Raw genomic sequence first — 20,942 nt, 5'->3', positions numbered from 1 at the left:
GAATAATAAACGGTGTTAATGTGAATAATAAACGGTGTTAGTGAGAATAATAAACGGTGTTAGTGTGAATAATAAACGGTGTTAATGAGAATGTTGTTAGGGTGAATAATAAACGGTGTTAGTGTGAATGATGTTAGTGTGAATAATAAACGGTGTTAGTGAGAATAATAAACGGTGTTAGTGTGAATAATAAACGGTGTTAGTGAGAATAATAAACGGTGTTAGTGTGAATAATAAACGGTGTTAATGAGAATGTTGTTAGGGTGAATAATAAACGGTGTTAGTGTGAATGATGTTAGTGTGAATAATAAACGGTGTTAGTGTGAATAATAAACGGTGTTAATGAGAATGATGTTAGGGTCAGTAATAAACGGTGTTAATGAGAATGGTGTTAATGATCTTCACCCCTCTTGACCGTCACTGTCCTAGCGGAGCCGCTTCAGACGAGTGGGCGGGGCTTCCGGGGAGACAGTAATGGGCGGGGCTTGTGAGGAGCGAGGGACGGATAAAGCGTTGAGTCTCATTCAGGCTCTGTGTGCCCGGGTTAGTCTCTTCTCTCGGAGCACAATGGTCAGTCCCCGCGTCTCTCCGACGTGCCACTCTCAATAAACTAAAAAAAAACAACAACCCACCTCGTGCTGCTGTGAGCCGAACCCATGTGTGGACTAGGAGCTTTGTGACAGGGCTGGGAGAGGGAGGAGAGCTGTATCCGTGTGGAGAACAGTGCTCTTGTGTAGGGTCGCGGCGCGCCAGGCGCCCTGATGCTGCCAGGGAAAAAAATCGCCATTGTCCAACAAAAAGCGCTAGCTAGCAGCTAAATCCCTGGCTTACACACAAGAAACATGACTTCGACGCTGCCTCACGTCCTTTCCCTCCTCCTCCTCCTCCTCCTCAGCATCCAGGTAGGTGACCATCTTTATTTTGTCCTCGCAGTTTCTTTCTTTCTTTTTTTTTTTGGGTTTTGCTCCTCACACCCGAACAGGGGGGAAACCATATGCCCCTGTCTGTCTGTCTGTCTGTCTGTCTGTCTTACCTTCAACACACACCCTTCTCATTTCACCACGGGGTTTTTTTTTTATCTGTTTAAACACTTTCCTGGAGTCTCCTACAAAGGATTGTTGAGAGTGTTTTCTTTGCCACATTAGGTGGGTATTTCTCCAGGCGAAATTGGGTCATTGGGTAACTGAAGCCTATGTGTCGTGATGGCTGTGTATGCTCCTGCCACTGCAACATACAGCACAGGGGAGAAGTATGTCTAACACTATCTCACTAGTCTGTCAGAAATACTACAGCACATAAGCTTGATATACTGCTGGAGAAAAAAAAAAAAAATATATATATATATATGTTCTCTCCAAGTTTAGCCTTAAAGCACCATCATCATCATCATCATCATCACCACCATCATCATGTCTACTTGACCATGTGCACTCATGAAAACAGGCCCAGAGCTCGTTTCACAGCCCGCCGAACCTGGTTCAGCCGGATAAGAAGACCGAATCGTGAATATTTACCTATTTTAAAAGAAAGTCGAGCACCATGCACACCTTCAGCGTTTCACAGAGAAAATGATGCACTCTGGGTAACCTGATAACCTCCCTCGAATCTTCTCAACCGCCGGAAATCACTCGCACTTCCAATCCGGTTCATCTTTTTTATATAGTGCTTTTAGCACCGGACATGCTCACAGCGCAGGAAGTAGATCTAGAAACTTAATGAGCGACGGCGGCGAGGGAAAACTCCCTGAGACATCATGAGGACGAAGCCGCGAGAGCGCCCAGACTCACCGTCCTGTTCTGGGCGACACTTCTTGATATATTTCCGTAGTACAAGCGGTACAACGTCGTTGTGCTATCGTGATCAAATGCAACGGAATCATTATGAATGCAAGGCAAGAGTCAAACAGGAGACCGGAAGAGACTTAAAATCATATCAGATCAGTTTGGCGCTGGTGTACGCGTTGATTCTCGGCTTGCGTCGAGGTTAAAATACCGTATCTTACTTTGTTAAAAATCCTCATGAAATTGAAATGGACGTTTTACGGCTTTTAGTAAGGATATGAATCAGCGTTACGGTTATCTATGAGCTAGTGCGCTCCAAAACGACGACTAAACTCGTATTTAGAAGATATACGCATTCAGAATGTACAGTCTCTCACTAACATCAATACGGATCAACGGTTTCCATGACATCGTTCTGCACTTCAGCTTGTCCCGCCCACAACGTTATAAATAATCACCTTGCCGAAGTTGCCGTCGTTGAGCGAGAGGAATCATATCGGCGAGCACGTGTCTGTTTTCTAATCCGTGTGCGTTTTATTCAGATTTAGCCCGGGCTGCGAGGTAAGCGAAACGCTATTGGCTGTTTAAAAAGGGGGGAGGAGCCGCTCGAGATTCAGTCATTTCGGTGTAAATTACATCAGCATGTCGAATAAGGCTGTGCGTTTCAAGACTCTTCACGGGGATTTTAATGTGCATTAAGTAAGACGGAGTAGAGCGTCTGTAAAATGACCGACAGGAGGCGAATACAAACACAAACAAGCATTCCAAGCCCGACGTCAGATTTCCAAACGCTTTTCCTCAGCGACTTAATACACCTTTGCTAAGGCCTCAGCGTAATCCATTGTGTTTCATCACGTTCTATGTACCCTCCCGCTTATTTCTACAAATAAGGAATAAAAATTCAAGTATCACACCTTTGTCACGAAGGGTGAAGAGTTTGCGGGCGGCACGGCAGCTTCGATCCTGATCTCAGGTCAGCGTCTGTGCGGGGTTTCCCAGGTTTCCTCAGGGTTCTCTGGTTTCCTTCCAGCTTCCCGAAACGTAGCAGTAGGCAGACTGGTGACTCGAAAGAACTCCTGTACGTGAAAGCGTGTGTCCACGATGCTGTGCGACGGACTGGCGTCCCGGGACGTCCTCACACCCGAACCAGGACAAAGCAGGCACTGAAAATGAACATATAAACATCGTTGCTGTAAACGAAGGCCTCTGATTACATCGTAGAGATGCCTGGCGTAGCTGTAGACCTCAGTAAGCGCTTAAGCGTGTCGGAAATGCGGCATCGTTCAATAATACGGCAAGCAAATACAAGAGCGAACCCTTGATTTGGGAATTTCAGGATGTTACTCCGCTTCAGTTGATCCCAGGACTTCATATGTGAACGCGTCTTACTACTATACTTCCTGTTAGTTCCACTGTAATTACTAAATAATTCACAGAGCAGAATTTTTCTCCATCTCCATCATTATTACATTGAATAGAATTACCCCCCCCCCCACACACACTTCAAAGCAAATAATATTCCTTCTAGATATTTCTAAAAAGAGAAGATCAGAATTTGTATCACTACTCGGTCTTTTTTTTTTTTTGGTCTGAAACCCTCAGTTAAGGTGACGTCATAGTTCACAGTCGCACCTGAGCCTGGTTACCATGGTGACATCCGTGGTCCTGCGAATGAGTCAGGCATTAATAATCCAGCGCGCACCCGAGCGCAGGAGGGTCCGATCTGGATTTTATTGTTGTTGTTATGTGGTGGTAAATTTTCATATAATACAGTACGTGATTCTTTTGCAGCAGTAACCGTGTCTGCGATCGGTAGAACCTTCAATCGGGACCTCTAGATCCCGTGTCTGATAACGTGTAGAGCGAAAGTCAGCAGTGGACATGTGTGCGTTATGGTAATCTCATTCTGTATTTTAGCTTATTGATGCTGCACTTTCACTTATCAAATTAGCGTGCTCCCAGATAAAACACTAGACCTTCCCTTTCGCGAGCCAGCTGAAAGAAGAAGAGAAAAAAAAAAAAAGTTGTCCATTTTGTGATACATCAGCATTCGTAACGCTAACATGTTTCCTCGGGGCTTCGGATCAATCCGTCGGTCGGCTGGTGTACGTACGTGTGTGAGTCTCCATCGTTGCGGTTTCACAGAATAGGGAAGAATCTTTTTTTTGTACTTAATGTTTTTCCTCATACAGCAACTGAGTGGTAATAAATGAACACGTTTAACTGGCGCGTCGGTCCACCGTTCCCAGATGTACAGCTGTTCACTTAAACGCCGGTCATTTTGTCTTATTCGGACCACCTCGGGCTGATTCAGGGCCAATCGATCAATTCCTCAACCCCACAGACCACAACAGCACCACTGCTGTTAGCAGAAATTCAACTCAATGCACCGGTATAACTCATTAACAGTTTTGATAACAATCCGTTATCTTACTAATAATCCATTACGCGTGTCAGCACGGCCTTTAACGTAGACCCTTGGCTTGTTTCGATACGCCGCGGACACTTGATTTGCACACTGGACGTCTCTTTTATACCGAGGCTGCTTGTGGGTTGATTGATTCGTGCTGCATAATAAAAGAAATCGATCAGTCGTTGTTGAAGCGCAGGCGTATTTAACCCGGTTGTGCTCTGCAGTATGAACTCTGTATCCAGGCCATCTGTATGTCGAGACCGTGCATTTATATCGCATTGCATACGGCATCGGTGAACCTAATTGGACTGGAAATAAAGTGATGGTGGTTAAATTATTCGGGAACGGTCTTGTGTCTAGCAGACAAAATGGTTTTTTTTACGGTCGCCATGTCACTGGGTTTATTTCACCCTGGAAGTAGGGCAGGGGCGTTTCAGAGATTTTTAGATTATATTTTAAACCTGGTATGGATGTCACAGAACAGTATTGCAGTGATGGGTTTAGTGTATGATCCTGAATGTCATCTAGATAATAATAGGAATGATTAAGGTTCGAGAGTAACGATCGGCTGAATGCCCAGGTCAGGTAACACACCACATAGGGACAAGTTGGTGATCAGTTTTTTTTTCGGGTGGTCCAATCTGTTGAACTGAACAGTGTCGTTAACGCCTATTCACTCCACTTGAATGTTTAACCTCTGGCAATGCAAAAAAAAAAAAAAGGGTCCAATCCAGTTGCGCATGCAGTAAAAATAAACAAATGGTGTTATTTGTCGTCGGTCAGCTGCAGAGCGAGACATGAAGCAAAACGACAGAGAAACGGGAGGATACGGCGAGGCGAGCCGCAAACCTCATGCCCGATCGGGAACGTTTCTGTAGGTTGATTTATATTCTGTTAGAAAACTGGCGCTCAAGTGTCATCTCAGATGTCTCGGCAGAGGGAAAAAAAAGGCGCTAACAGAAAGCCAGTGTTTTGTTATGAAACCTCTTTCAGCAAGGCGAAAGTACATCGTGATAATGTGGGCTTGTTTAAAGGGTTACCTTAACTACAGACACTAGCTTGTGTTTAGCCTAAAATAGTCGTGAAAACACAAAAAAAAATATATGTCGGGGGGCAGAAGAAATTAGGTTGAATTTTTTTGAAGAGAAAAGGTTGGAGAAGAAGTTAACATTGAACCTTGATGATGTTCAGTGTCCATTTTAATTCTCCATATGGTACGTTCAGGTATTTAGTTCATATTTTAGGGTTGAGACTAGTGACTACAGCAGTGTAATTACACAGTTATGACATCATCATGCTCATCTGTTATAGATCTTCGGTAGTATAGCTATTATAGATCTGTACTACCTCATAGTGTTCACTACCTCATAGATACATTCTATTACCTCATAGTGTTCACTACCTCATAGATACGTTCTATTACCTCATAGTGTTCACTACCTCATAGATGCGTTCTATTACCTCATAGTGTTCACTACCTCATAGATGCGTTCTATTACCTCATAGTGTTCACTACCTCATAGATACATTCTATTACCTCATAGTGTTCACTACCTCATAGATGCGTTCTATTACCTCATAGTGTTCACTACCTCATAGATGCGTTCTATTACCTCATAGTGTTCACTACCTCATAGATGCGTTCTATTACCTCATAGTGTTCACTACCTCATAGATGCGTTCTATTACCTCATAGTGTTCACTACCTCATAGATGCGTTCTATTACCTCATAGTGTTCACTACCTCATAGATGCGTTCTATTACCTCATAGTGTTCACTACCTCATATATACGTTCTATTACCTCATAGTGTTCACTACCTCATAGATGCGTTCTATTACCTCATAGTGTTCACTACCTCATATATACATTCTATTACCTCATAGTGTTCACTACCTCATAGATATATTCTATTACCTCATAGTGTTCACTACCTCATAGATACGTTCTATTACCTCATAGTGTTCACTACCTCATAGATATATTCTATTACCTCATAGTGTTCACTACCTCATAGATGCGTTCTATTACCTCATAGTGTTCACTACCTCATAGATGCGTTCTATTACCTCATAGTGTTCACTACCTCATAGATATATTCTATTACCTCATAGGGTTCACTACCTCATAGACATAGTCTATTACCTCATAGCGTTCACTACCTCATAGATGCGTTCTATTACCTCATAGTGTTCACTACCTCATAGATATATTCTATTACCTCATAGTGTTCACTACCTCATAGATATATTCTTTTACCTCATAGTGTTCACTACCTCATAGATGCGTTCTATTACCTCATAGTGTACATTTTCAATACCTTATAGTGTAAATTCTTTATTACCTCATAGTTTAAATTATTTAATATCTCATAGTGTCAGCTCTTTATTACCTCTAAGTGCAAATTTTTAATAAACTCATAGTGTCAATTGTTTATTACCTCATAGTGTCAATTCTTTAATATCTCATAGTGTAGTTTGTTTATTACCTCACAGTGCCATTTCTTTATTACCTCATAGATTAAATTCTTTAATATCTCATAGTATAAATTCTTTATTACCTCATAGTGTCAATTCTTTAATATCTCATAGTGTAGTTTGTTTATTACCTCACAGTGCCATTTCTTTATTACCTCATAGATTAAATTCTTTAATATCTCATAGTATAAATTCTTTATTACCTCATAGTGTCAATTCTTTAATATCTCATAGTGTAGTTTGTTTATTACCTCACAGTGCCAATTCTTTATTACCTCATAGTGTAAATTCTTTATTACCTCATAGTGTAAATTTTTTATTATCTCATAGTGTAAATTCTTTATCTCATAGTGTAGGTTGCTTATTACCTCATACCGTAAATTGTGTGTTATCTCATAGTGCCAGTTCTTTATTACCTCATAGTGTAAATTCTTTAATATCTCATAGTGTTAATTTGTATTACCGTATAGTGTAAATTCTTTAATATCTCATAGTGTTAATTTGTATTACCGTATAGTGTAAATTCTTGATTAACTCAGTGTCAATTCTTTATTACTTTGTAATGTAAATTCTTTATTATCTCATACTGTAAATTAGGTACTTACTAGTATGAATTGTTTAATGTTTCAAATGTGAACTCTTATATAGTCCCCTCCGAAACTATTGGAATGGAAAGGCCAATCCATGTGTTTGTGTTGTAGCCCAAAGTATGGAAGTGTTTTACGGACTATTTTCAAAACTAATTGCAAATTGTATTTGCAGTTGCGTTTTCTAAATTCAAATCGCGCATTACCCGTTGCATTTTTTCATTTACACGGACGTACAATGTCTGCCAAATTTCAAATGGAAAAGCAAAGTCCATTTTTCCCATGTCTTACGAGTTATGAGCCTGTCATATCGAAATAGCAATAGCAATTACCCCGTTTGCGATTTCACGTCCTCGGCGTGACGTATGCAGCCTGCCAAAATTCTAATGGAATCGCAACTCCCTTTTGCATTTGCATTTCCAATGCCTTGCACAGAAACCGAATCAGTGTTGGCGGTGGGAGTATATGTGGGAGGACGTGTTCGTATTTCGACGTAACGTCCAAACACACAGTCAACCGCATTTCAGAGCGCCTTGCGGACAACGGCCAAGAAGTTTTTATCGAGCCAGATCATTTGGCCCAGCTCAGCAATAAGCGCCGGCTCTTTCGGCTCCCAAACAGCTCATCATTTAGTACCACTTCTTGCTTTAATAATTCAGCCATTTTGTTTGGCAAATGTTTCGACCTATGATTGGTATGTGTGCACGTATATCACTTCGATTACTAAGTGTAATTATACGAAGCCTTACAATTTCTCACATACCACAATTTTACATTATGGATGGTATAAAAACCTTAAATAATGTAAAAACATCAAACACTATTACACGTGTATTGAACATTTTATTTATATCGAACTCTCCAAAACACAAACCATTCCAAACCAATTACATTCAAAAACGGGCCACGGCGTGCCATATAACAAATAAAAAAAAACACATTACGATGTGCAAATCTAGACGGGTAATTCCAGTATGCCTGTGAAGGTCGTTAACAGACCCTGCTCGATGTGACATTTTTACCTCACAAATTCTACACTCTGCCTTCAATCAGCACATTTTCCTTCTTGGCTGTCGACTGTGACTCGCATCACTTCCAAATACAAACACACCCCATTACTAAACCCCCAGCCTCAACACTGACAGGTTTCTGTGCAAGGCATCGCAAATGCAAATGCAAATGCAAAGGGGGTTGCAGTTCCGTTTGAATTTTGGCCGGGTCCGCATACGATGCAATACAATTCGCAATTAGTTTAGAAAATACTTCCATACCAAAGACGTTCGGGTTTGAGATCAAACGACGGGCACGAGACGAGAGATTCAGCTTTTATTTCCTGGTGTTTACATCTAGACGTGTTAAACAACATAAAACATAGAACCGTTTGTATCCGACCATCCAATTTGTAGGTGTGCAAAAGTATAGGAACAGATCGGTCTTGAAGTATATTAAAGTAAATGACATTTAATATTTGGTTGAATTTCCCTCGCGTGCAATAACTGCAGCAAGTGCGACTCATTGACATCACCAAACTGTTGTTGTTGTTTTTTTTCTTCATTATGCTTTTCCAGGCTTTTTTAAAGTCCTTTGTTGAGTCGTCAGTGAGTTTTAGATCACTGTCTGGCTGCGTGATGAAGTTCATCCAGTAATACTGTAAATTGGAAGACAGCTTGTTCCTGTAGACTTCGGAATTCATTCTGCTGCTACCATCATGAGTTGCGTCGTCAATAAAGATGAGTGAGAATGTTCCAGAAGCAGCCACGCGATCCCAAGCCATGACACTACCTCCACCATGTTTCACAGAAGAGCTTGTATGTGTCGGATCATGAGCATGAACATTTTGTCCTTTCCATCTCTTTGGTAGAGGTTAATCTTGGTTCCAGAACTTTTGCGGCTCGTCTCTATATTTCTTTGGGAATTCCAATCTGGCTTTCTGATTCTTACTGCTGATGAGTGGATTGCATCTTGTGGTGCGGCCTCTATAATTCTGCTCTCGAAATCTTCTTCAAACAGTGGATTGTGGTTCTGTACCTTCACCCCTGCCCTGTGGAGGTTGCTGGTGATGTCACTGACTGTTGTTTTTGGGGGGTTTCTCACAACGTTTCTGTCATCAGCCGTCGTGGTGTTCCACGGCCGACCCATTTTGTGTCCGTTGCTCAGTACACTAGTGGTTTCTTTCTTTTTCAGGACGTCCCAAATTGTTGTATTGGCTACGCTTAATACCTCTTTTACATTTCCCCTCTTTTCCCAGCTTCAAAATGGCTTGCATTTTTCTCATTGACAGCTCTCTGATCTTCAAGTAGGAAGCTATTTATTGTTTAAACCATCAATCTGACAGGACACACCCGGGTAACAAGAAACGCCCGTCAGTCACACGTTCAGATATGTTTGCTCGCCTACACATTGGGTGTTCTGATACAAAATGTGCCGCGTTCCATGTCGTTTAACACGCCCACATATAAATATCAGGAAATAAACCATGGGGTGATGATCTCAAACCCCGACGTCTTCAGTCTACAGAAATAAATAAATGAACCGGCCCTGCCGTTCCAGTAGTTTTGGAGGGAGCTGTGTCTCACGGCGCGATAGCGTGAACAGGAAGTCCGGGTATATTACATTATGCGCAAAGGTATCGTATCATATGTGCGTCCGATTGAATTACCACTTTTTAGGGTCTAGGTGTATAGCTCGAATCTCAGCTATCGGTTTCTAGCTCGTCTGTTTCCCGAGTTTCTTTCCAGCGTCAAAGCCCTTTCGACTTTCGTCTGAAGAGAGAAAGAAGAGGAAGCGGATTTTATACAGCTTAACATATTACGCTGCTGGGAACACAGACTGTCTCGCTGATTAATTCTTGGGAGAGCAAAGCGGCAGGCCTGAACCATCCGTGCTCTGCATGTGATCGTACAGACGGCCGAGATCTCATTTGATCTCCTTTTCCTATCCATCTGATGGCCTCTCTGTAATAAGCTTATATAATAAATGGTGCTCCTATTTTGAGCTGGCACCGCAAGATGTTTAATGTCGTTCCCGGGCACGGGATATTGTCGATTCGGATTCATCGTATTGCTCTGCCTCACGCACTGTATTCTTAATAGGGATTTGACAGCTTGAACACCTATTGCGTCCAGGATTGAGCGATTTATTTTTATCATAGGTGTCATGAATGCGTTAGCGGTTTCCTAGTTGTAGCTCCAGGGTCCGTGGTTCGACAGCGAGCTCGGGTTAACGTCAGTCTGCACAACTTTTCTCCAGCTTCCTCTGTCCTGGATTGGCTAAGACAGCTGGCTCCTAGGCTTCTGTGCATGCTGGACGGAGTGTATCGCTACGTCGGATAGTCTTCGGATCCCAGAACCAGCCTGACCGGGATGAAGCAAGATGAACGAATGTTTTCAAACTGGATTCGCAACAGCGAGAGAAAATGGAGTTAAACTTGGAGTCGGGGGCCTTATCGTGGCTTCATGGCCGTTTCATCTAGAGCACAGTATGCCCATTGAGTCTGTCTGGGGACATTTTGCCCTCTGCTGCATGATGGGAGCTGGCAAACGAGGCCTGTATTCAAGCACAGAGGCCCCAAAGAGAAGCACTGCGAGCCTGGCAGCGAGTTGCACTCTTTTGTGTCTGTACGCCTCATTGGTCTCTGCTGGTGGTGCGGCAAATGAGGGTCGTTAAATTGGCAACCAGGGAGCTCATAGACAGATGTCTGGGACACGCAGACATCTGGTGGACTAACTTCAAGAAAATCTTTAACTTTGAATGCAATCTGAAACGCTCCTGAAGTGAACGCTGTTCTTATTTCTGCCATTCAGAATTATGTAACGTTTTGTCGTTTTGTCTCATGAAGGAAGCTTGGGACGCTTTTAAGGTTCGTTTTGAATTTCAGGTCATGTGAAGAAAGTTTTTGTTTGGGAACCTGGTGTAAAACGGGGAAGAAAAAAAAAAACAAAAACAAAACAAACCCCAGACAGCGATAACAATGCTGAGTCAGGCCTCTGCCAATCAGATGCCTTCCTGAAGCAGGCGACGGGTTTGATTGGAAACCCCTGCTGTCAGGCAGAGGACGAAGAACTCCTGCAATTTACTGGTAAGCTCCTCCTCCTCTGCCGGGAGGCTGATTGAGGAGTGATGAGTGTGCAAAAAAAGAGTTATTGTAGCAGCCTTCCATTCATTCAGGCCGGGGGTGGCGTGCTACTTCCAGCGAGGGTCCTTTGTTTTTCCTTCCTGGGTGATTGCTCTGTATGTGTGTGTGTGTGTGTGTGTGTGTGTAAGGGGGGGAGGACTGTTCACGTCCACATTCCTCCATGTTTGCTTTTAATTAAATGCCGGAGGAGCCATGGGCCCGGCGCTGACCGCCACCTCCTCCCCCTCGCAAATGAAACCTCACACATGGACGCCTCCGTTCTTGACTGATATTTCTTTGTGCCTTGATGCTGAAATTCACTTCTCTGTTTGTTTACAAGTGCGCTTTAATATAAGAAGCAAAAAGTGTCTGATATTTTTTTTAATCCAGGTCATTTGGGTACATCCCTGTAGTCTATATGGTAAATATATATATATATGTATATATATTCATATCCGTTCATATCCATATGAATATATATACATATCCATCTATAGATCTTCTATACCGCTTATCCTACAGGGTCACGGGGAACCTGGAGCCTATCCCAGGGAGCACGGGGTACAAGGCGGGGTACACCCTGGACAGGGTGCCAATCCATCACAGGGCACAATCACACACACACTCACACACCCATTCATACACTACGGACACTTTAGACACGCCAATCAGCCTACCATGCATGTCTTTGGACTGGGGGAGGAAACCGGAGTACCCGGAGGAAACCCCCGAAGCACGGGGAGAACACGCAAACTCCACACACACATACAGGGCAGAGACGGGAATGGAACCCCGCGACCCTGGAGGTGCGAGGCGAACACGCTGTATATTAGAATTGTATACCTGTCTTCTGATCAGATACAGGTCATCATTATTATTATATGTAAACTATTCATTCTCATGTGAGGTGTATGTGAAAGATGAGTACACAATGTAATGCTTAATGCTTGATATTTAGGTTGCCGCTTGGTGGAGGTTAAAGATCTTTTCCTACGATTGGCTCTTGGCCCAGCATAGGTAATGTCCCGAAGAGTTTTTAAAGAAAGGAACCAAAGCAGAGCTAGGAAAATTGGAAGTACTGTAAAGTCTGCACTGGAGTGTGTGTGTGTGTGTGTGTGTGTGGGGGGGGGGGGGGGGGTTTAGGAGAAACTTGAAAGAAGGAGGTTTGTTCTAGGTTTAAACGAATACTTTTTGAGTAGTTAAAACTTCGAGTCACACAAGTGGTGCTTGCTTCATCTTTCACGCACTAGTGAAGAGCCTCAGGCAGGTTGAGGTCTTCAGACAGCGCTCAGTTTCCGAGTTCTCATAGCTTGCTTCAGATGAGGAGATGTGGCGTGGAAAGACGTTTGTGTGACACTCATTTCATTTAGTCATTTCCACCGAGTGTCTAAACTGTTGGCCCTCGTTAAAGTCTTAGTTTTAGACTCCTGGCCTGTAAGTTGTCAAGTTCTTCAGCTTGAAGGAAGCTGTTGGGTTTTTTGCTTATTGTGTCCTGTTCCGTAGTCCGAGGAAGAATGCACTGAAGTTTGCATAAGAATGCTGGCAGCTGTGTGAGGGTGATGCTCGCTCTCTCTCGCTCTCTCTCTCCCTCTCTCTCTCTCTCTCTCACTCTCTCTCTCTTTCTCTCTCACTCACTCGCTCGCTCTCTCTCTCTATCACTCTCTCGCTCACTCTCTCTCTCTCGCTCTCTCTCTTTCTCACTCACTCTCTCGCTCTCTCTCTCCCTCTCTCTCTTTCTCTCTCACTTACTCGCTCGCTCGCTCTCTCTATCACTCTCTCGCTCACTCTCTCTCTCTCGCTCTCTCTCTTTCTCACTCACTCTCTCGCTCTCTCTCTATCTCTCGCTCGCTCTCTCTATCACTCTCTCGCTCACTCTCTCTCTCTCTCTCTCTCGCTCTCTCTTTCTCACTCACTCACTCTCTCGCTCTCTCTCTATCTCTCGCTCGCTCTCTCTATCACTCTCTCGCTCACTCTCTCTCTCTCTCTCTCTCTCTCGCTCTCTCTTTCTCACTCACTCACTCTCTCTTTCTCTCTCACTCTCTCGCTCACTCTCTCTCTCTCTCTCTCTCTCTCTCGCTCTCTCTTTCTCACTCACTCACTCTCTCGCTCTCTCTCTATCTCTCGCTCGCTCTCTCTATCACTCTCTCGCTCACTCTCTCTCTCTCTCTCTCTCTCTCGCTCTCTCTTTCTCACTCACTCACTCTCTCTTTCTCTCTCACTCTCTCGCTCACTCTCTCTCTCTCTCTCTCGCTCGCTCGCACTCTCTATCTCTCACTCACTCTCTATCTCTCTCTCTCTCTCACTTTCTCTATCTCTCTCGCGCTCTCTCTCTCTTGCTATCTCTCGCGCTCTCTCTCTCTCTCATACTCTCTCTCTCGCTCTCTCTTTCTCACTCTCTCTCGCTCTCTCTCACACTCTCTCGCGCACTCTCTCTCTCTCATACTCTCTCTCTCGCTCTCTCTCTCTCTCTTTCTCACTCACTCACTCTCTCGCTCTCTCTCTATCTCTCGCTCGCTCTCTCTATCTCTCTCTCTCTTTCTCTCTCACTCTCTCGCTCACTCTCTCTCTCTCGCTCGCTCGCACTCTCTATCTCTCACTCGCTCTCTATCTCTCTCCCTCTCTCACGCTCTCTATCTCTCTCTCACTCTATCTCTCTCTCGCTCTCTCTCTCTCATACTCTCTCTCTCGCTCTCTCTTTCTCACTCTCTCTCGCTCTCTCTCACACTCTCTCGCGCACTCTCTCTCTATCTTGCTATCTCTCGCGCTCTCTCTCTTTTTTGCTCTCTCTCTTTCTCTCACACATTCTCTCTTGCTATCTCCCTCTCTCTCTCGCCCTCTCTCTCTCTTTGTGTGAGTGACCCTGCATTCATGTTATAAAATAGGGTCACGCTCCTCCTTCCTTAACCCTCAGGCATTCCATTATAGGTGTGTGTGTGTGTGTGAAACGATATCGCTGCTTTCATTACTGCTTGAACTGTATTGGTTTTGGACCGACAGTATAAACAATGTTCCTTTCACTTCCACATGCGATTATAGCAGCACTGCATACGACAGGATTCATGAATAAGGCTTGCTTTTTAGGATCAGCGGACACGCAGTAATAAGGAAGCCCTAACATCCTCTCAACAATAATTGTTGAAATGCGAATGCTAATATCTTAAAAATGTCTCTGAAGGCACTCTTCCAGGTATAGACGAGCATCCTGCACCGTTTGATTCAAACCAGATCATCCTGTCAGATGGTCATGTGGTCTGATACAGCTGCACACTTTTATTTTTTTTAACCCCCTCCCCCCCCCTTTGGAAAAAGAAGAGCATGGAGTGGTCTGTACTTATTATTCTGTGCACACGTGTACAACCCAGAAACTCGTAGCGCTTCCATTTTAAACCTCGCTTCATCATCATTCGCACACACACACGGCATTAAACACGCTGGTCTTAAAATCCCTCGCTTCTCCAGGGCCTGTCGATGCTCTTTATGGACCTGACAGACACGAGCTGGATTGGATACACTTTCCGTTAATGCTGGATGAAGGCTTGACTAATGGAAGGAAAGTCTGGGGTTCGTTTTCTTTAAACACAAAAAAAAAACCAAACGAACATTAGTTATATTTCACAATGTAAATATTCCGTGTGGTTTGTTCGCGTGGAAACGTAGTGTGGGCGATGACGCTCACCAGTGCTGTACAGTTTGGGTGAGTGTGTAGCCATGATCGCCTCAGATCCCTGTTCTCGGCTGACAGGAGCGGAACCTGACGCGGTATCCGGCTGTTGTAGCTCATCCGCCTCTAGGTTCGATGTTTTGTTTATGCTGAGATGCTTTTCTTCTCACCACGCTTGCTCTGACCTCCGACCTCTCTCATCGACAAGGCGTTCCCACCCACAGAACCGTCACTCACTCGATGTTTTTCGTTTTTCGCACCGTTCGGTGTCAACTCTAGACTGCTGTGTGTGAAAATCCCAGCAGATCAAGAGTTTCTGAAATACTCACACCAGCCCATCTGGTACCAACCACCATGCCACGGTTAAAGTGTGAACGAGATCACAATATTTCCCGCATTCTGACGTTTGATGTGAACGTTAACCCCAAGCTCTTGACCTGTATCCGCATGATTTTATTCATTGTGCTGCTGCCACATGATTGGCTGATTATATAACTGCATAAATGAGCAGGTAACCCTGACCCCAATTCTAATAAAGTGGACAGTGAGTGTGTGTGTGTGTTTTTTTGTTGTTTTTTTTGTGATTGTTGCGGCCAAAAATGCTTGATCTTGCTGCAGCTTTGTTCAGAATCTGCGATGCCACGTGCGGAGTTTCTGTGCCGTGTTTTTTTTGTTTTTTTTTTTTATGCGGAAAACTACTCGGATCGGCGGAATCGCAATCTCTCGCAGCGATGTTTGTTGGTAAATGAGACTTTTTAGCCGTACGGCGCACGTGAATACGTGAACGCGCGTTGTGATGACGTCACACGACACGTCTCGGCTGGAATCTGCGTAAAATCGGCACTAATTTTGAAAGATCGCAAGCGCCGACGAATACTGCTTGGTTTGGCGTGGATTTCTGCGATCACACGGTCGCACAAATCCTGGAGGGACTGCCCGAGGCCTCATTTTAACTGGGAATAGAGCTCCAAACTTGCTTAAAATGCCCGACTTCCATCGCATCGTTCTTTAGCATTACAGATCAGAGCGTGGGAACGGCGTCGTTTAAAAGCGACTGAAGAGTTCTTCTAGCTGTTATGACGTAGTTGCGTAACCGTATAATACGGAGTTATCCGTCCCAGCATGCTCTCTGTATATTTGAACTCTACGGGTCGCACAGACCGGGACTTCAAACAGTTCAAACGCGTTAGACGTATAATCCATAGCGAATAGCGTGCCGATTCCCACGACGCTCATCGTCACACAGCGACGCATCGTTACACCTCTGCTTTTCCTCGCCACGTGCAACCAAAACACGGGGCTAGCCAAGCACACTGGAGCGTTCATGCAGCAGGCTAGCCGATCAGTCCTCCAGCTGCGTAGCTGGTTAGTAACAGGACCTTTCCTCCAGATGATCTTCCATTTTGTCGCTATTTTTACCGCCCTTTGAGCAGGGCTTTACCAAAGTACGAACGTATCTGGTTCCTGTTGTTATCCGGGTACCATGCGAACCAAGCTGGGACTAAAAATAGTGCAGACTACACAGATTGATCAAACACTGGCCTCCCGGGATCAGCTTGATTAATGTTTCTGGCTGGAACTGCTTCTGTACTGGCACAGAAACCTCCGCCAGTAGACTGGTGTAGACTCTGCCAAGGTTTCTGACTCGTTTCAAAAGTTCTTTTTCTGGAGGATTTAAGAGGCAGCATTACAGTTTTATCACACGTCTGGGTGGAAGGTACGTGATGAAGCTGACACACACACACACAGCTTATGAAAAAAAGTGCTTGATGTTTGAAAACGGTAGAGATGGCAGTTATATATATATGTGTGTGTATATATATATATATATATATATATATATATATATACACACACACAGATGTTTTTGTTGCGTCTGACGCTTTCTCTTCCTAAGCCCTTGTGTGAGATTCTTTGCACACTGAGCTTAGTCATTGCTGTTTCTTTTGCTGGCGCTGTTGTCATTTCCACTTCTGCTTTACAAAGCAGAAATCAATGGATGCCGTCCCTCAACGCTTTGACTCATATAAAGGAAACGGAACCGATCGGCTCAATCAGGTCTGAGCCACAGTCATCTCGGCAGAAACACAGTCACCGTATGAGTCAGAGTTCAGTACTGACGTGAAGTGGGGTGTTTTGTTGTTGTTGTTGTTGTTTTTAAATCAGCAGTAAAATCAACATTCAACTCTACGGTGTAGAGTTCCTGAGCCGTCGGTCTCTCTGCGTTTTTCATAATTCATACGAATCGGTCCAGGATCAGATGCCGTCCTGTTAGAACTGGTGGACGGTCTGCACTTATAGAGCGCTTTTTTAACCATGGCGGTTCAACAAAGTGCTTTACACTGGTTCTCATTCACCCATTCACACACACACACACACACACACACCAGTGGTAGCAGAGCTGCCATGCAAAGCGCTAGCTTGCTATCGGGAGCAACTTAGTTCAGTATCTTGCCCAAGGACACTTCGGTGTGCGGAGTCACACGGGCCGGGAATCGACCCGCCGACCCTACGATGACTGCGGCGGTTCTAACTTTTACGTGAACGGTTCGCGAGCTCTGGACCCCTAGCAGATTTCGAACGATCCACAAGGACGCCCTCACTCCGCAGTCATTTCTATACATGTTCCGTTATTTCATTAATATTTAACATTAATATTAACATTGGACATGTAAAATGTAATCAAAACATTACAAGATTTCATTTATTTATTTATTTGTTTGTTTGTTTGTTTGTTTATTTTCACATTTTATTGTTGGTGTGACATTTCATTTGACTCTCTGAACGATCCGTTGTTTATTTTATCCGTCAGTGCGACGCTTGAACTTGTCTCCCACTCGTAGGGTTTTGCAAATGATCATTTCATTTTGTAACGACCAAATTGGTTCGTTTTAAAACATATCTTAAATTGTTCTTACATTCGCTGGGCGTATGGTATTATTTGAATATACGTTTAACGAAAAAATAAATAAATACATTTTATATATATATGTATATATGTAATATTATTTAAACGTTTTAAAAACTTTCCCACGGACAGTTTCCCCTGCAATTACACCACTGACCACTAAGGGTCCTCGGACCCCCGGTTGAGAAACACTAGATCAGTGGACGATCGTTAGTCCACTTAATGCAAGGTTCTGTCAAAAATGCATCCGTATACTTAATGTCGGATTTCACCTGAGTGTCTTAAATCAAGACCGCTTTAATAAAGTCCATCACGCGTGACATTTCTTCAAGCGTGTTTGTTTAAACCTGCCATATTAGCATTAGAGAACGCTTCCGCTTATGTGAACTAAAGACAGGCGTAGGATCTACAATTCTAGACGGTTGTTGAGTCCAGGTTTCCTGTTACAGTTCGTATTAGTGTTAATTATATAAAACCTCTCATGCAGGCTTTAAACCTACCCTGAGTACCAGGATTCCCGATTTTCTAGATTAGCAGACACTTTCGAACGTAAGGTCCGAGTTTTCAATTCGGAACGCAGCCCACGAGAGCAATCGCGGCGACGGCGGGACGTCTTTAACGAGAGACGGAGCTCTTCGGTGCGTTTGACGTCGCCGTGCACGAACTCCTTAGACGTTTATACCAGTTCGACTTGGAAACGGGAAGGACGGGGAGGTTTTCGGCTTCCGGACGTCATGGTTGAATCGCAAGCGTGTGAACATCACGGCTGCCACCGCTTCCGCACACACGCCAAGTATAAAGGCTTGCTTGCTTCATGTCATGTCGTATCGCACCGTCCAGGCATGGATTGTTTGCCTATAACAGCACAACACGTTCCACTAGCCTGGTAAGTCGGCGCAAGGAATATTCCTTTGGTTTTTAGTCACTTATGTTACATGTACCTACGTTACTAACGTAATCAAATGTTCAAAAGTTACAGTGGTCTTACCTTACAAATCTGAAATTCGAAAGGAAAAAAAAAAAAGAATGTTTCAAGGCTCGAGGTTGCAAAACATTCATAATGTCCACTACCCAAAAGGTTTGGGAACCCCCGGACTAGGGCGTTATGCTGATTATAAGGCCGTAAATGGCTTTCCATGATCGGGATGGTTAAACGGGGGGGGCGGGGGAACAAGATGTAGCCTATAACATGTAAACGTACAATCCAGTTCATTTAGATGTGCGTTGTCCCCGAAGTCCTGGAATCTTTCTCACCACAGTGCTGAAGTTCTTGGTGTGTCGACTCTATTTAAAAATAAAACTCATGTATGAAATTCCAGAAGTAGAAACGTTATATAGGGCTTTTTTCTTTGACTTGTAATGAGATATTAAATTTTTTTTTTCATATATATATATAAGATCTCCACATTCGTAATATGAGCTATTGGTAGGTTAATATAGTGAGAATTCGAAACCAGTCATTTAGCCACAGTAGTCAGTGTACAAAATAATCAGTGACTAGGTTTACATGGACAGCAGTAATGTAATTATTGACCTTAATCTGAGTAAGATAATAATGTGATTAAGCTGTTTACATGAGTGAGTCGCTTTTAGAATACTCCTGTCATGTACCCGTTTTACATGTTTTAGAACATAATTAGATTAACAGCACGCGTCATTACGTCACCGCGCCACGCCGTCCGACGTCCCTCCAGAATTTCACGTATCGACATACAGTTGGTCTTCGTTACGGAACCGTATACAGTTTTGGGTGTTTTTATTTATTTATTTATTTTACGAACGCTTTAAGTGCGGTTAATTATTTGTCATGCTGTACGTGCTAATAGACGACTGCTTGAAGCGGTGGGTGTGTCCCAAATCGCGTAGTTACCGTCTATATAGTAGCCGAGATACATGTATTTTTCCCCACTGCAGGCCTATAGTAGGCAAGTATGCAGTTTGGGACGCGGCCGAACTCTCTTGTTCGCCGTAAAACTGCCGTGTGTGATCGTGTCCTGTCGTAAAATGCGGTGAAAACTCCCACACGACGTTCATAATGTGATTAAGGTGTGTACATGTCACTACTACACGTCCATAATGCGACTAAAACAGGAGTACTCCACCTGTCTTAATCAGATTATTGCTTACTTCGATTATGACCTTAATTAGATTAAGGTAAGTAAAAATGGCTGTTTACATGCTAGTTTCTTAGTTAGAGTATGGTCTTAATCGGATTAAGAGTGGATTATTGTTGTCCATGTAAACGCAGCTAATGATGTCGGTTGTGAAAGATGACTGACATGGAGTTTCATATATTAGTACGATGTACTTCCTGGGTGCTACGAGCGCACCCCACAGTGCTGCGCGCCAAGCTGTTTCCAACACCGTTGAGGCAGTCTTTAAGAACCCGAAACAGGTCTCACTCGCGACTAGCTTCAACGTGTGCGATTAAACACGAGTTTAATCCCGAGGGAATCAAGAGGAGTAAAATCTAAAGCGCTGATAGTTTCAGTGAAAAAAAGGTCAAAGGTACAGTGTGAGCGAAACATACCAAACGGACGATGTCGTCGCCTCGTATTACGGTTATATAACAGTTTCATAGTATAACGAGGCTGGTTACGGTTGGATCCAGAGATCCGTTTAATCCACAACAAGCGCTTTCAGTTAAAACAAGTCCCTTTTCAAATCCCTTATTTGGGAATGAATTGGCTGTCCGTGATTGTAACGGGGAACAATCGTTCGATTAGCCCTGGAGGAGAAAGTCAGTAGCGTAGCAAGATGTTCAGTCGTCCCTACGAGTTAAATTATAAAAACATGAATAAATTATTCCACATGGATAATCAGCTATTTATTTATTTATTTATTTTTGTAGCAATAGGGGGTGTACATGTGTAGGTGGGCGTGTTTTTTTTTTTGTTTGTTTTTTTTTAACTTAAAATCGTTTTTTTTTTTTTACGACAGCCCACACACACACACACACGTGAGGTTTTCACAGCAGTAATAATACTCTTAGGAATGCTGT

The 20,942-nt window shown here is 43.5% G+C and overlaps 1 protein-coding gene across 1 annotated transcript in view; it reads left to right on the top strand.

The window, feature by feature from the left end:
- Positions 1 to 294: 294 nt before the first annotated feature.
- Positions 295 to 20,942, top strand: part of ptpro (protein tyrosine phosphatase receptor type O) — a 67,780-nt gene continuing 47,132 nt past the window's right edge. The window contains exon 1 of the mRNA XM_053650657.1: positions 295 to 902. Coding sequence (XP_053506632.1) covers positions 843 to 902 — 60 coding nt within the window. The 5' untranslated portion in view covers positions 295 to 842. The remainder of the gene's footprint in view (positions 903 to 20,942) is intronic.

Source organism: Ictalurus furcatus, chromosome 19 (genome assembly GCF_023375685.1).
Source record: "Ictalurus furcatus strain D&B chromosome 19, Billie_1.0, whole genome shotgun sequence".
Classification (NCBI taxonomy): Eukaryota; Metazoa; Chordata; class Actinopteri; order Siluriformes; family Ictaluridae; genus Ictalurus; species Ictalurus furcatus.
This window is presented reverse-complemented; position numbering and strand designations above follow the sequence as displayed.